This window comes from Pteropus vampyrus, unplaced genomic scaffold (assembly GCF_000151845.1).
Source record: "Pteropus vampyrus isolate Shadow unplaced genomic scaffold, Pvam_2.0 Scaffold40, whole genome shotgun sequence".
Lineage (NCBI taxonomy): Eukaryota > Metazoa > Chordata > Mammalia > Chiroptera > Pteropodidae > Pteropus > Pteropus vampyrus.
Window position 1 is genome coordinate 7,726,828 of NW_011888821.1, and position 14,289 is coordinate 7,741,116.

The 14,289-nt window shown below is 56.0% G+C and overlaps 1 protein-coding gene across 1 annotated transcript in view; it reads right to left on the reverse strand.

Annotated features, from left to right (window-relative positions):
• ABCC6 (ATP binding cassette subfamily C member 6) overlaps positions 1–14,289 on the reverse strand; it is a 49,205-nt gene that overhangs the window by 16,442 nt on the left and 18,474 nt on the right. Inside the window, exons 11-20 of the mRNA XM_011358430.1 lie at positions 12,310–12,402; positions 10,571–10,774; positions 9,270–9,416; positions 8,469–8,556; positions 6,754–6,829; positions 4,973–5,099; positions 4,616–4,792; positions 2,338–2,505; positions 1,713–1,887; positions 366–441 (exon numbers count right to left, since the gene is read on the reverse strand). Of these exons, the coding sequence (XP_011356732.1) occupies positions 366–441; positions 1,713–1,887; positions 2,338–2,505; positions 4,616–4,792; positions 4,973–5,099; positions 6,754–6,829; positions 8,469–8,556; positions 9,270–9,416; positions 10,571–10,774; positions 12,310–12,402 (1,331 nt within the window). The remainder of the gene's footprint in view (positions 1–365; positions 442–1,712; positions 1,888–2,337; positions 2,506–4,615; positions 4,793–4,972; positions 5,100–6,753; positions 6,830–8,468; positions 8,557–9,269; positions 9,417–10,570; positions 10,775–12,309; positions 12,403–14,289) is intronic.

Sequence of the window (14,289 nt, forward strand, 5' to 3'; positions counted from 1 at the left end):
TCTATCAACTACCTATCTATATCATCTATACATTCATCCATCTACATCTATCTTTATCTATTTATCCATCTATACTCTGACAATGAATCAAACATCTACCAGTCCATCTACCTATCATGTACATATCTATACTTGAGAGCAAACTGGTCATTCTGTGAACTAGACATAATCATTTTGGCCATTCGATTGTCAAACACGTTTTTGGTGAATTAACTCACTGAGCACCATGGTGGGCGTTCAGCAGGTGTTCAGTGCAGAACAGTGTTGGCTGCCCCCTCTCTGCCTGAGCTGCAGGTGGTGACATAGCAGCCCGTCTTCGGCCTCAGTCTGCACCCTTCCTGTGCTCAGGACCCCAGCGAACTCACCTCTCTGGTCCACCCATGGGCCTTCCGCCTCCAGAGGAGCCTCTGGCGTCCTCAGTGCTGGTCGTGGGTTCTGTTTCTGCAAGGTAAGGGAGTCGTGTCACATGATAGGGATCTGGACCTCGGGGGCTTGATGCTGACTTTGACACCAACTGGCTGTCTGGCCTGAACTTGTCTGAGCATCTATTTCCTCTGATCTGGCTCCTGCAACCTCCTGCCATCCTCCCTGGGCTCTTCCAGGACCATTATCCATTCACTCATTCATTCCTTCATTTATTCACTCAGGAAATATAACGGAGCACCTCCTGTGAACTTGGGGTTGGAGAAGATCAGTAAACACATACAAACTCAAACAGCTCCGGTACCTTCAACACCCTCGCCCAGGCATTTCTCTGTGGCTGGAATGCTGTTTTCCAACGAACTCTCCCCCAGCCTCAGGTGTCACCTCCCCCAGGAAGGACCCTGCCCCCAGAGCATCTCCCTAGGCCGGCCGGGTTCCATCTTCAAGCTCCAGGATGGTGATGCCATGCACCCCCTTAGGCAGACCAGTGCTCGGCCGATGCATTCAGAGGAGGCAGAGCCTGGGGCTGGGGATGCCTGGTTGCGAGCCCCTGCTTCATCATGGAGGGGCGCTCCACAGCCTAGCGATGTGTGCTGGGGGCAAGCTGCTTGGGTTCACATCCCAGCACTGGCAAGTATAAGCCGTGTCACCTTGGGCCTTCCATCCTTATTCTGGGCCTCAGTCTCCTCATCTGTAAAGTGGAAGGACTGGAGTGCCGACCTCACAGGGCCACGGGGGTGAGGATAAAGGACTTAACGTGGGAGAGGGGCACAGGTTGTTCTTTCTCACTCGCTCTGGGTGAGCTCGGGTCAGTGACTTCGCTTTCTCAGCATGCGCCGTGTTCTCTGGATCATTAGATGCCCTAGTAAGCACGGCCTTGGCCTTTGGGCCTCTGGCCACCGAGGGACCTTGCTCAGTCTCTGGAGCACTTATGAGCAGAGACTCGGGAGTTGAACCGACCCAAGTTCCAACGTCATGACTTCAGGCAAATTATTTAACTCTCTTTGCCCCAATTTGTTCATCTGTGAAATGGCAGTGATAACTTTATGTGCTTCCAAAGGGTCTTGTGAAGATCCAGTGAAGTAACATATGTCCACGGAAGAACTTAGCAGAGCCCCTGGCTCATGAACGGTGCCGTGGCTCTTACCGGGGGGTCGGGTGGCCTCTCGGGATACCTGTCTGCCTCGGGCCTGGGCCTGTAGGCTGAGTGTGGCCAGGGCCATCCACTCATGCCAGTGGCACCATTGGCAGGAACCAGGGACCGAAAAGCAGCAAAGCCCAGCCAGTACCTTCTTCTCCTCTTTGTCCTGGCTGTCTAGCTCGATCCAGGAGGCTCGCCAGGGCCCCCTTCCTGCGCAGGAGCTCCTGGTAGGAACCCGTCTCTGCGATGGCCCCGTCTTCCAGCACCACGATCCGATCGGCCTGGGGCAGGACGTGGAGCGTGTGAGTCACGAGAATCCGCGTCTGGGCAGGGAGGGAGTAGAAGTTACACTCATGTGCCTGACTGCCTTCCAGAGCTGGGGGGTGGGGACAGGAAGTGCCTGGGGCTCACGGTGGGGAGACAGCCCCTTCATGTGCTCTCGCCCTTGTTCTTGAAAGCTGCACATCCTAGAGACATAGAGGGGCCCCTTCGGCCTGTGCTTTGAAACAAGAAGATGCGGAGTTCACTTAAACCTGGCCAGTGACCTGAGTGAGGCAGAGCAGTAGCACCTTAACCACGGAACCATAAGCAGAAAGTAACTGCTATGGCAAGCCATTGAGAGTTGGGGATGTTTGTTATGTAGCGCTGACACAGCAAAAGCTGACTCTTGCAAAGAGGAAAACTGGGCTCGAGGTGGGTGGTGGTGGGACAGACTTGAGTTAGGACCTTCTCTGCCTTTGCCCTGCACCCTCTAGTACATTCCTCAGACTTACTGCTCCCTGGAGCAGCCCTCCAGGACCGATGACCTGGTTGAAGATGTGCTGGCCAACATGGGCGTCCAGGGCTGCCAGAGGGTCGTCCAGCAGGTACACGGCAGCCTTTCTGTACACAGCCCGGGCCAGGCTCAGCCGCTGCTTCTGGCCCCCAGAGAGATTCATGCCCTGTGGCCACAAGAGAATGACAGGGCCCTGAGTCTACACTGCTGGGTGAAGCTGGTGTGACGGGGCCACATCTGCTCATCAGAGTGAGATGCAGCTGGCTGTGCCTGTCCCCCAGGGCCACCTCCCAGCTTGAAACACCTGCTCTCAAGCCAACGTCCCCCACCCCCAGGGCTCCACCCAGCCTCGCTTCTCCCCATTCCAGCCAAGCGAGCCTCCTGGAGGAGTCGTCTGCACCCTCCACGGCTTCCTCTCCCCCACTCACTTCTCCCTCTCCTCAAGTCTGGCTTCTGTTCCCATTTCTCCACTGATGCTGCCTTCCTCAAGGACACCAGCCATCGTTTCTCTGTTGTCTAAGGCAGCTTTTTGGTCCTTATATTCATTCACTCACTCATTCATTCATTCATTCATTCATTCATTCATTCTTCCACTCAAATTTACTGCATGGCTACTTTGAACCCAGTGGCGTTCTAGGCTCTGGGGACACAGCAATGAACAAAACCCAGTCCCTGCTCTCATGGATCGTTCATTCTAATGAGGGTGGGAGTGGGAGACAGATAATCAATAAGCAAACAAGTAAAATATATCACCTATCGATGGTGTTATATGCCAGGAAGAATAATAAATCGGGGGAAATATGTTGGGGGTGCTGCGTGAGCAGGGGTGCTGTGGGGAGGGAAGGCCTCTCCAGCAAGGGGACCTCTGAGTCGAGACCTGATGGGAGTGAGGGATGGACCTCATGTGGACCCCTGGGAAAGAGCTTTACAAGCAGAGGGAACGTCAGGTGCAAAGGCCCTGAGGTGAGCGTGTGCTTCAGGTGTTTGAGGAACCACGGAGAGCCATGTGGCTGGAACAGAGAGACATGGGAGATGAGGTCAGAGCGATAACGGGGGCCAGGTCACGGGGGGCCTCGTCGGTGATGGGCAGGACTTGGCTGTGACTCGGAGGGAGTGGGGACCCTTTCCTGGAGGATTCCCAGCAGAGAAAGGACGTGATCTGACCTATGTCTGGACAGACTCCCGTTAGCTACCGCGCTGGGGTCAGCCCGTCAGGGTTGAGGACAGAAGGAAGGAGGGCCACCCGGGGTTGCCATAGCAACACGGCCACGTTTTGATGGTGGAGGGAGGGCACCAGAACATTCTGGGTCTGCCTTGATGGTGGACCCACCGGGATTTGTAGATGGATTAGATGTGGGTGTAAGAAAAAGAGAGAAATCAGGGGTGACACCCAGGTTTGGGATCTGAGCTGTGGAAGGGCGGAGCGTCCGTCGGCTGGGGTGGGCGTGCTGTGGGTGGACGGAGGGGAGATTCTGGGGGAGCACTTGTCTGGTTTAGGGTGTGACACGCTGGACAGACCTAGCGGGCGGCAGGCACCCCCTGCTTCTGAAACACCCTTCCCTCGGCCTCCACGACGCCACGTCCTCCCCCGGAATGCTCCTCTAAGGCGGGGTTTCCTCCAGACCCTACCAGGGGTCCTCTTGCCTTCTCTCCAGGAAACCTCACCCATTTCCTTGACTGCTCTTTTCCACACTCAATTCCCTAATCCAGGGGTCAGCAACCTTTTCTGCAGAGAGCCTGACAGTAATGACTTTAAGCTTTGCTGGGGAAGCCTGTGCGAGGGTAGCCATGGATGGCTCACGGGGAAATAAATGGACGTGGCTGTGTCCCAATAAAACTTTATTTACAAAAACAAATGGTGGGCCGAATTTGACCCATGGGTCATTTTTGCCAATCCGTAGCTCCAGATGCATCTCCCTTTTACTGGACACCTCTGCCCAGAGCTTTCAGTGAGGGGAAGCAATCTGACCAATGTCATCCAAAAAGGCAGGGCAGGACAGGTGCCCAGGTCCCCTCACTCTTGGTTGTAGAGCCCATCACCGCCAATCCCTGCCACGTCTCTCTGCATCTCCCTGGTCTCTATTTTCAATCATTCACTCATTAATAACTATTTATTGAGTGCCTGCTATATGCTTGGCCCTAAGCCGGGCCTTTTTCTCCCTAACTTCCCTGCCCTATCTCCCCTTTGTTCCTCCCACCACACTGCCCACAGCTCAGGAAAGCAAACGGCCCCAGCCACCATGCCTCCCTGTCCTGAGAAGGCCCAAGACCCTCACCTGCTCCCCAGTTTGGGTGTGGACTCCTGCAGGGAAGCTGCCTACGTCCGGCCACAGGGCACATGCCTCCAGCACCCTCTCCAGCCATGGCAAGTCCAGCTCCTGCCTGAAGCAAATGTTCTCCACCACGGACATGTTCTGGACCCAGGCCTCCTGGGGCACGTAAGCCACGGGACCCTAAAACACAGCTCGCTTTGGCGATGAGGAGGCTGATGGGGATGGAGGAGGAGTGGGCGGGGCTCAGGGGGCAGTGGAGGTGGAGAGAGTGAATGCAGAAAAGCCAGGCTGGGAGGGGGGAGCGGGGAAGGCTCTAGGATGGGGGACAGTCTAGCGGATGAGCAAGGACTGCAGCCTCACCTTGATGCTCACGGACCCCTCTACCTTTGACAGCTCCCCGAGGAGAGCAGAGAGCAGAGAGGACTTCCCTGCCCCCACCGGACCAACGACAGCCAGCAGACAGCCCTGCGGCACGGCAAGGTTTATCCTGGCAACACAGACGGGGGGACACATTCCTGGGGTGGGCCCTGCTTGAAACTGTGCAGACTTGGTGAATCCCAGACACAGCCAGCTTTGCCTGCTGGCGACTCACCCAGGAGGTCACTAAGAGGATCTGCAGGGTAGTCTTTCCTTCTCCCCACCCTTGTCTGGCTATGCAAGCAGCCATCCTGTCCCACACACGTGCATGGAAACACACATGTGCATGCACAGACCCACACACATACATACATGTGCGCACGCACACAACACCACGCTTCATGCACATATGCATACATGCACACGTGTGCACACACAACACTCACACACAAATGCATGCACATACACAAACATGTTCTCACACATGCACACACACGTGCACAAACACGTGCACGCACATGCATACAGAGTTTACTGTAGCAGGCGGGTTTAACCAGCGTCACCTCTCACCCAGCAATGGGCTCCTCACTGCTCCCCCTGCTTCTGCCCTTGGCGCCTGCCCCTGCCCGCGGTTCACAGTCCATCCTCCGCCCAGGGGCCGAGCAACCTATCAGAACCTGAGTCTATCATGACACTCTCCTGCTGGAGTCCTCTGGAGGTTCCCATTTCACACGGGATAAAAGGCTCCTGCTGCCTTGTCCTTCAGCCACACTGACTGCCAGTTTCTCAAACACAGCTGGGGTGATTGTGCTCCCCAGGGGCCATGTGGCAATGTCTAGAGATATTTTTGGCTATCGCAACTGGTGGGGGTTGCTGCTAGAATCGAGTGGGTAGATACTGGGGGTCCTGCTAAACACCCGTTGATACACAGGACAGCCCCTGCAACAAAGTTATCCAGCCTCAAATGTCAACGGTGCTCAGGTGGAGAATCCTGGGCCTCGGCGTACTCCCAGCCCAGACCCTTTGCTTCTGCTGTTCCCACTGCCTAGAAAGCTCTTCTCCTGGGCATTTGCAGGGCTCGGTATTTCACTTCATTGTGACCTCAGTTTAAATGTCAAGCTTCCTCTCACTACGCATGCCCCTTCATCAGTATCACACTCTGTCCCCGTACCCTGATTCCTCATTCGGGTGTCCCCCCTCCCACCAGCTTGTTAGCCTCAGGAGTGTAGGACCCTGGTCTGTCTTCTTCACTCTATCCCCTGGCACCTGGCAAGTGCTCAATAAATGCTACGAAGTGAGCGAGTGACAATCTACACAGGTACGGCCCAGGGCATTGAAGTTCCCTTCCTAGGGAGTCTGGGGGTTAGCTGGGGTTTTCTGCTACAAAGACCCAGCCAAAGAGTGAGAGGCCGAGGTGACAATGAGCTAGGGACTGACACGGTGGGGAGAGATGTGGGCATGGCCGACGACACTTGGCTTTGAGGCTCTTCTCGTCCAGGCCTCCCTTGTGCATGTCGGCCAGCTTGAGAGCAGAGAGGTGTCTCCTCCCGGACGGGGAGGCTCAGGTGCCCCGTCCCCATCTGCGGGAGCCCCTGCTTGTCCAGGACTCTCACCACCAGGGCCGGTCCTGGGAGTCCGCCCTGTGGAACATGAGCTCGGGCTCACCCACCCTCCAGCCCCAGGTGGGAAACCCACACCGTCGCTCACGGGAAGCGACAAGAGCCTCTTTCGTTTTCTCCCTGTCGGTCGGAAGGGAGCGAGTTACCACTGAAGCCCTTCTGTACCTGTGCAGGCAGGGCGGGCTCTCCCGAGACCAAGCAAAGGTGGCTTCTTGTACACGGATGCAGTCCTCCCTGGAGGCTGCAAGGCATAAAAGGCCAGTTACATGACATGCTCCCAGCTGACCTCGTCCCAGAGGCAGCAGGAAATCTCTCCCACTGGACTCACTGTCCTGCTTGCCTGTGACTCTGGAGTGGTCACGTTCTCTCCCCGTGGGATGATTATACACTTCAGGGGCCAGATCCTACCTGCCAACTATTTCAATAAAGTTTTATTGGAACACAAGCACATGCCTTTATGTTTTTTAATGGCAGAGGTGAGCAGTCGAGACACAGACCGAATGGCCTGTAAAGCCTAAACTGTGCACGCTCTGGTCCTTTTCAGAAAAGTTAGTGGGCTTCTGATATGATTTATCATCCTGCAGAGTGTGATTAATTTCAGTGGGACAGCAAGTGTGAGCAGGGACACTGGTCTGTCTCGCTATGTCCCTAGGTCTCAGATATATATATTTTAATACAAAGTCCTAACACCCCCAAATCAGGATCTTTGAGGGGGTGAGGCCTGAGCACCTTACATCTAATGATCAGATGACACCCACTAACACCCACCGGACTGGATGGTCTCTGGGGGCGGGCTGCAGATGAAAAGCAGGATGCCCACTTAAGTTCGAATTTCAGATAAACGAGTACGTTTTTAGTGTTAAGTATATCCCACAGATGGCATGGGATATACTTATACTCAAAAGATTCTTCTCTGTAAACCTGAAATTCCACTTGAATTGGGAGTGCTGTGGTTTTATTTGTGAGTCTGGCTCCCCTACTCTGGCAGCTGGTCCCTTCCTAATGGTCTAAGGCGTGGGGACCCTCCTCCGCGTCCCCATCTACAAAGTGGGGGGTGGGATGGAGAGAGATGAGCTCATCATTGCACAGAGCACTTTGAACTGTAGTGGCACGAGGTTAATACAAACACATTGGCTCTCGATGTTTGCATTAACCTCGCTGTTGTACGCCTTTGTGTGAAGAGCAGGCAGGTGACCAGGTGTGCCAAGCTCGTGGCTCGAAGAAGACCCAGGGGTCTCTGGGACAGGGTCCGCGGTGCTGTAAAGGTTGTCGTGCCCACTTTGCAGACAGGGACACTGAGGCTCAGAGGTTGATTCTGGCTGGGGGACTCCGACACCACAGGCTATGCTTTTAGCCGCCATGCCGGCGTTTTCTCGGTAAGCAGGTTGACGATGCCTCAGTCACAAGAAGGGGAGGGGTTCAACCCCGTGATGGGTCCTCTTCCCCCGACTGCAGTTCAGTTAGTGTCGCTAGACCCACAGGTGTAGGGTTTGGGATGGACGGGACAGAGGGAGGCCCAGCTAACTCGAGCTGGGTGAGTCTCACCATACAATGGCGCTCGTAACTCTCCGATTTTATTTTCTAGTTTGACAAACACATTGCCATGCTCATCTGTCTGGACCTTCGGCACGAGGGCAAGAACCTGGTCTGTTAGAGTGGTCACTGCTGCACAGAGTGACCAGTGGCACGCACGAGGTGCCCGTGAGCAGCCACCAGATGACTGGCAGGAAGCAGCATCACGGTGCCTGTTCCCATGTCATGTGGCCGATGCTGCGGTCTGCAGGTGCCATCCTGCTGCTGGCAGCCCCCCGGCTGGGACCCTGGCATCCTGCCCGCCTCCTCCTCCCTTCCACACCCCTCCTGCTGAACTCAGCACTCACAGCGTCTGGAGGGACTTGAGTCCACGGCCTCCGGGTCAACTTCTTCTAGGCAGAGGAAGGCAGCCAGCCGGTCAAAGGACACCCGGCCCTGGGGACACCAAAGCCCCAGGTCACGCACGCCAGAAGGGCAGAAAAAGAACTCAGGCTTCGGGCGTGGGGTGCCTCAAGATGGTGAGGGAACTTCCCGTCCATCAAGCTCTGCTCATGCGCAAGGCATCAGCGCAAAGCTTTTTGGGTGACAGAGAATGATGCGCTTGAAGGCCACCTCCTTGCTCCCAATTAGCATCATTGGTACAACCCAGCCGCCATTCTGCAGACCGAACCCAGGAACAGGATGGAGGCCTCTGCTGTCATCGGGCCATTATCAAGAATAGTTCCAGACGTCGTCCACCTGGGGCGCCCTCTCTGCTCCCACCCCCAAAGCCCATCTTCGGGAACGAACCGGGAGGCCGCTTAAATAGGGACGGCTCAGCTAGGCGAATGCCCGCTCACGTTCGCCGCGTCCGAGGAGGCAGCACGTGCGCAGAGAGTGTTCAAGGAGGAGACATGGGATCCCGCTGCCTCGTGTGAAAGGGAAGCGGAACGAGCTCTCGCGCGTGGATGGCCGCGTGACTCACGGGCCTGCGCCCACGACGGCTCCCGTGGCAGCTTCGTGTGTTTCCCGCCCTGTTTCGCCAACTCTTTCTCGCTCCCTCTCTCCATCCTCCCGCTGTCAGCTGAGGGTAGGTGGGTGGAGACCGGGCCCAGCCTGCTGCACCCCGGCAAGGCCCCTCCCAGCGGCCTCCCCTCCCCCAGCCTCACCTGGACCACGGAGTGGATGGAGAAGGGCAAGAAAGCCTGGGCCTTGTTGAGGATGCTGAGGACCGTGAGGGTGACGAAGGCTTTCTCGGCGTCCACGGCATTCTCCTGGGCCACCAGAGTATGGACAGCGAACACAACCAGTGCCACCTGGGTGAGATGCGGGGGGGTGACATGAGCTGCCGAGTGTGGCCAGGGAAGCCCGAGCCATCAGTGGTATCTCTAGGGTCCGTGTGCCCCGCCTCCCCCGCCTCCCCACCAGATCTCCCTTCGAATTCTGCTATTGACGAGGGCGGTGCGTGTGCGGCCCACCCCCCTCCCCCCACCACTATCAGTCGCAGAGACTCTTGGTTCCAGGCATTGGGGACACTGCAGTTCTCCATCTCATTTCGCGGTTCTAGGCGTGGGTGGGACTCGTGATTCGAGAATCCCTCGGAAGGTGACCGTGAAATTGTAGTGGCAGCAGCGGTCGAAGGTCCTAGGTATCAGCGGCATCTGTGGTTCTAGATGTCACTAGGGGTTGGTTCAGTTCTAAGGGTTGGTGATGTTTCTTTGGTTCTCAATATCATCTGGTGGGACAGTCACTTGGTGTGATGGTCACTCTACGTGACAGTTGTCTGACGGTTACTTGGTGTGATGGAGGCCCAGTGATCCTATCTGGGGAGCCCTCACGGTTCTTAGTGATGGTACTTGTGGTTCTGAGTGTCCATCGTGTTGGCGACATCCAGCGTCATAGCAGATGGCCCTTGGGAATCTAGATCCTTCTGGAAACAGTGGTTAAGGCCCACTTGTTACCAGCTTGAACGTTTTATGAAGAGTTTGGGTTTTATTGGGGACGCAGCGGTGAGTCATTGTAGGTTTGTTTGCAATGGCATGACTACGAAGCCACGCTTTAGGAGGCTAATCTGGCAGGAATTTGTGAAATCACTCAGAGAAAGACAGGACAGGCACTGTGCCCAGCGAGAGGCTGCAGTAGGGTGAGCCTGGGGTCCCACCTCTGCAGCTTCCTGCACCCATTGCCAATTCCCCACGGCAGTGGGAGCTGCAGTTCCAGGAGCCTGGAGCTCAAGACCTTACGTGGGCCACTGCCACGTTCAGGGGAATGACCTGACGGATTAGCCGACTCAGCAGAAAGCGGGGACCCCTGAGAGAGAGCAGGGCCCAGGAGGGGTGCGTTTTGATGGACGAGGCGGTCTGCAAAGAGAGGCTCCAAGATCCAGGGGCTCTGCCTATACCTCATCCCACCCCCTGCACCCCATCCCCAACCAAGTCCATGCTCTGCAGGGAGACCAGGGTGACGTCACCAGAAACGTGGACACTTGGAAGGACACCAGAGACACAGAGAAGAGGAGCCCGGAGGTCCTCAAGGCGCCCAGCTCCCGGCCTCGGATGCGCAGGACTCTGTCCAGAAAGGCTCTCTCCCAGCCGTGGCACTTGACTGTCCTCATGTTTCTGAGGATGCAGCTGGTGAGCCGCGCCCGAGAGTCCTTGTGTCTCATTTGCTCCTCCTGGGACCAGAGGGAAGAGAGGGGAGGGGACAGGAACAAGTCTAGAGTCCTTCCCTCCAATGGCCGACCCCCCGAACCCTTCGGCAAATCCTGCTGCTTCTATCTCTAAACCAGGCGCAAGCCGTCTGCTTCTCGGCATCTCCGTCCCACGGTCCTGGCCCGAGTCACTGTCACCTCGGCCTCAACCACTGCAGGAGCCTCCTCCCTTTGTCCCCCTGCTTCTGCCTTCACAGGGGAGGATGCGCCATAACACAGGGAAGCCCCCAAAGTGCAGGGAATAGAGGAAGGCCCTGACCAGCTGGGGGTGGTGCAATCAGGAAGGCTTCCTGGAGGCGAGGGTGACGCCCTGACTACCTCAGAAGTGATGTGGAGGTGCTGAGCACGTGGAGAAGGGCTAGGTGGGGTGAGCGGGGCAAGAAGGAGAGGACAGCATGGCGGGGAGGACGTCCAGGGTGTCATAAGAGGGCGTGCGCAGGGGCTAAGACAGGGAGGCAGGGCCATGTTGGGACTTGCAGGTCTGGCAGAGGGTTTGGGGGCCACCGTGCTTCACCACAGAGGGACATCGTCAGAAGGGCGGCTGTGTGGACAGTGTCTAGAGGAGGCCAGACAGGAGGCTGGAGAAACAGGCTCTGTGAGCCCTCCCTCCCTCCCGCCCTCCCTTCCAAGTGTTTATTGAGCATCTTCTGTGCACCAAGCACTATTCCAAAAGCTGAGCCTATAGCAGTGAGCATCTCCTGCCACAGAGAAGCTTTCGTTCTAACTAGAAAGAGACAATAAATGGAAGGGCCAGGTGTGTCCTATGGCAGGTTAAGTGACAAGTGCTATGGAACCAAACAGCACAAAGTTGCCGAGCTGCAGGAGGTGGCGGGGAGGGCGCGTTGTGCCGAAACCAGGTGGTTAGGGAGGGGAGAGAAGCAGACAAGACTTCTGGGTGAGGGTGCTCCGGGTGGCGGGAACGGCCAGTGCGAAGGCCCTGGGGCGGGAGCAGACTGGTTTGAGGATCCAGGGAGGGCAGGGGAGGTCACGCAGCGAGCGAGGAGAAAGAGGTAGGAGGTGATGAGGCCGCATCGCTGCGGGCAGGAGGCCACCGCAGGGTGCTGGCTCTGACACCAAAGGAAATGAGAGACATGAGACCTGCTTGGTTTTCACGGGTCCCCTCTGGCTGGTGTGCGAAGTGGCCAGGGTGAGGGGCGAGAGCAGAAGTGGGGACTCAGCGACGGGTCCCTGCAGTGGTCCCGGGGAGGGACAGTGGGACTTAGAGAGCCTGGGGTGAGAAGGGGCCACGTCGTGGATGCACTCTGAAGATGAGGCCACCCGAATCAGCTGACGGAGAGGGTGTGAGAAGAGAGAGGCATCCAAACTGACCCATGGTTTGAATGCCGGAGGGACAGAGCTGCCACCCACCGAGACGGGGGGACGTGGGGACACAAGTCTGAGTGACCGGAAGGACTCACAATGCGGCAGGGCAAAGCTGGGCCCACCCGGCCTCTACCCGCCCCATTTCCCTGGCACGTCCCTTCTGTCACATGCCAAACCTGATGGTGGTTCCTCTTCCTGGTGATGAAGAAGTTCAGAGGGAGGAGGCTGAGGAAGACAGCGATGGCGGTGAGGGCAGAGGGTCCTAGGAGCTGGAAGCAGAGGGGAGGACATCACGAGATGCCCCCGGGAGCCCAGCGGCAGACCCCGAGGGATTCGGCCAGGGGTTGGGGGTGAGGGACTCAGATTTGTTTCTTAAGGCAGGGGAGTGTCAGGGGGTCTGATGAGGGCAGCCACCAGGTTACAGGGACCAAGACTTGTGGGGCAGACACCTAGGAGGAGACGCCTGCTGAAGATGGAGACCTTACATCTCAGGGAGTGGAAATGACCCACTTCGCACGATGTGGGGTGTATGTCCGAGACAGGTCGTGCATCTAGACAGGTGGGGCGGGGGAGAGGGGGGGCATGCCTAGCCAGAATGGTGAAGTCAGACCTCTGGAATCAGGATCCGGGTTCAAATCCTGACTCTGACACTTACTCATGTGGCCTTGGGCACGTGGCTTACCCTGTGTAAACTGCAGTTTCCTCGTCTGTCACATGGAAACAGAGGTGTTTCCCACGGCCAAGAGTGTGTGCTCATGTCATAGAGTCAGTGGTAACCCTAGTCTTCATTTCGCCCCTGACAAGATTTAGCAAATAAACCCAGGAGGCCCCCGCCCGCCTCAGCTAAACTAGGATTCCAGAGAAACAGCAAGAAAGTTTTTAGTATAAGCATAGCCCATGGAATATTTGGGATATACTTATACTAAAAAATTATTCAGTTTACCTGAATTTCATATTTAACTGGACATCCTGTATTTTGTCTGGCAGCCCTTCCCCCAACCACCTTGGGAACTTTGGGACAGATATGTTCCTTTCTTAACTCTGGTTTCTTTACCTGGTACATATAGAGGTAGTGGGGTAAGATAAATGACTTTTAAGTGACTGTGACTTTTTGAGATTTCCCTTGAGGTCATTTGAGCCCATTCTCTCGGCAAAGGTCACTCGTTTCAGGTCTGTGGGCCTAGGTTTCTCCTCTCAGACAAAAAGAGTTTTCGAATCTTTTGACAACTCAAGCCGCCGGGTTGTTTCATTTATGCGACAATGGCACCGCCTAGTGGCCTGATAGAGAAGTGCCCAGAAGGCAAACACCAGCCATCTCAGCCAGGGCTGGGAAAATATTCAGAGAGGTGTCAGCAGAAGGTTAAGCTCTCTCCGGCAAAATGGCATCATTTTGTAAAAAGGCTACAAATGCTACCTAGAGCAACCCCAACGCCCAGCCTTCCTTAACCAGGATCTTGGGGGTGACCCTCTGATGTTAGGGACTGTCGGCCAGGACGCCGGCAAAGGGCTGGGTGTGTCGTCTGCAGCTTCGCTTAGCTCGTGGGTCGGCCTGCTAACTGCCCTGCATTCTCCCAAGTGTCCTTCCTCCCTCGCCGGGTGGAAGCTGTGGTAGAGGAACATGATGACCCTGTGCACGAGGTGGCCTTCGGGAGTGTTTCACACTCACTCACGATCATATGCCATCGATGTGCCCACCCCGGGGCCTGCGAATGGTGGCACATGGGCCAGGTGCCGCCTCCTGCTTTTGGACGGCCCATGAGCTGTTCCAAAAAAAAAAAAAATCCTCATGGCTTTTAAATTTTTAAATGGTCGAAGGAAATCGAAAGAAGTATATTTCGTGATGTGAAAATTCAGACTGAATCTGTGGCCACTTTTGCACTGGAAGGGACAGAGTCGAATAGTTTTGAGAAGGACTGTATGACCCTCAGTGTCTAAAATGTTTACGATCTGGTCTGTTACAGAAAAATGTGTGAGCTTCGCGCTCAACCCTGGAGCAGAGCTGAGGTGGGAACTTGAGACGAATCACACGTCCCCTACCAACGAGCCGACCCAACACCTACAGGTTACAGCTGTGTGCCAGACACCGTTCTCGGTGTCTCATTTCATACCAAACATCGAAGGCAGGGGCGGTGTTGCTCATTATGATCCTCATCTTA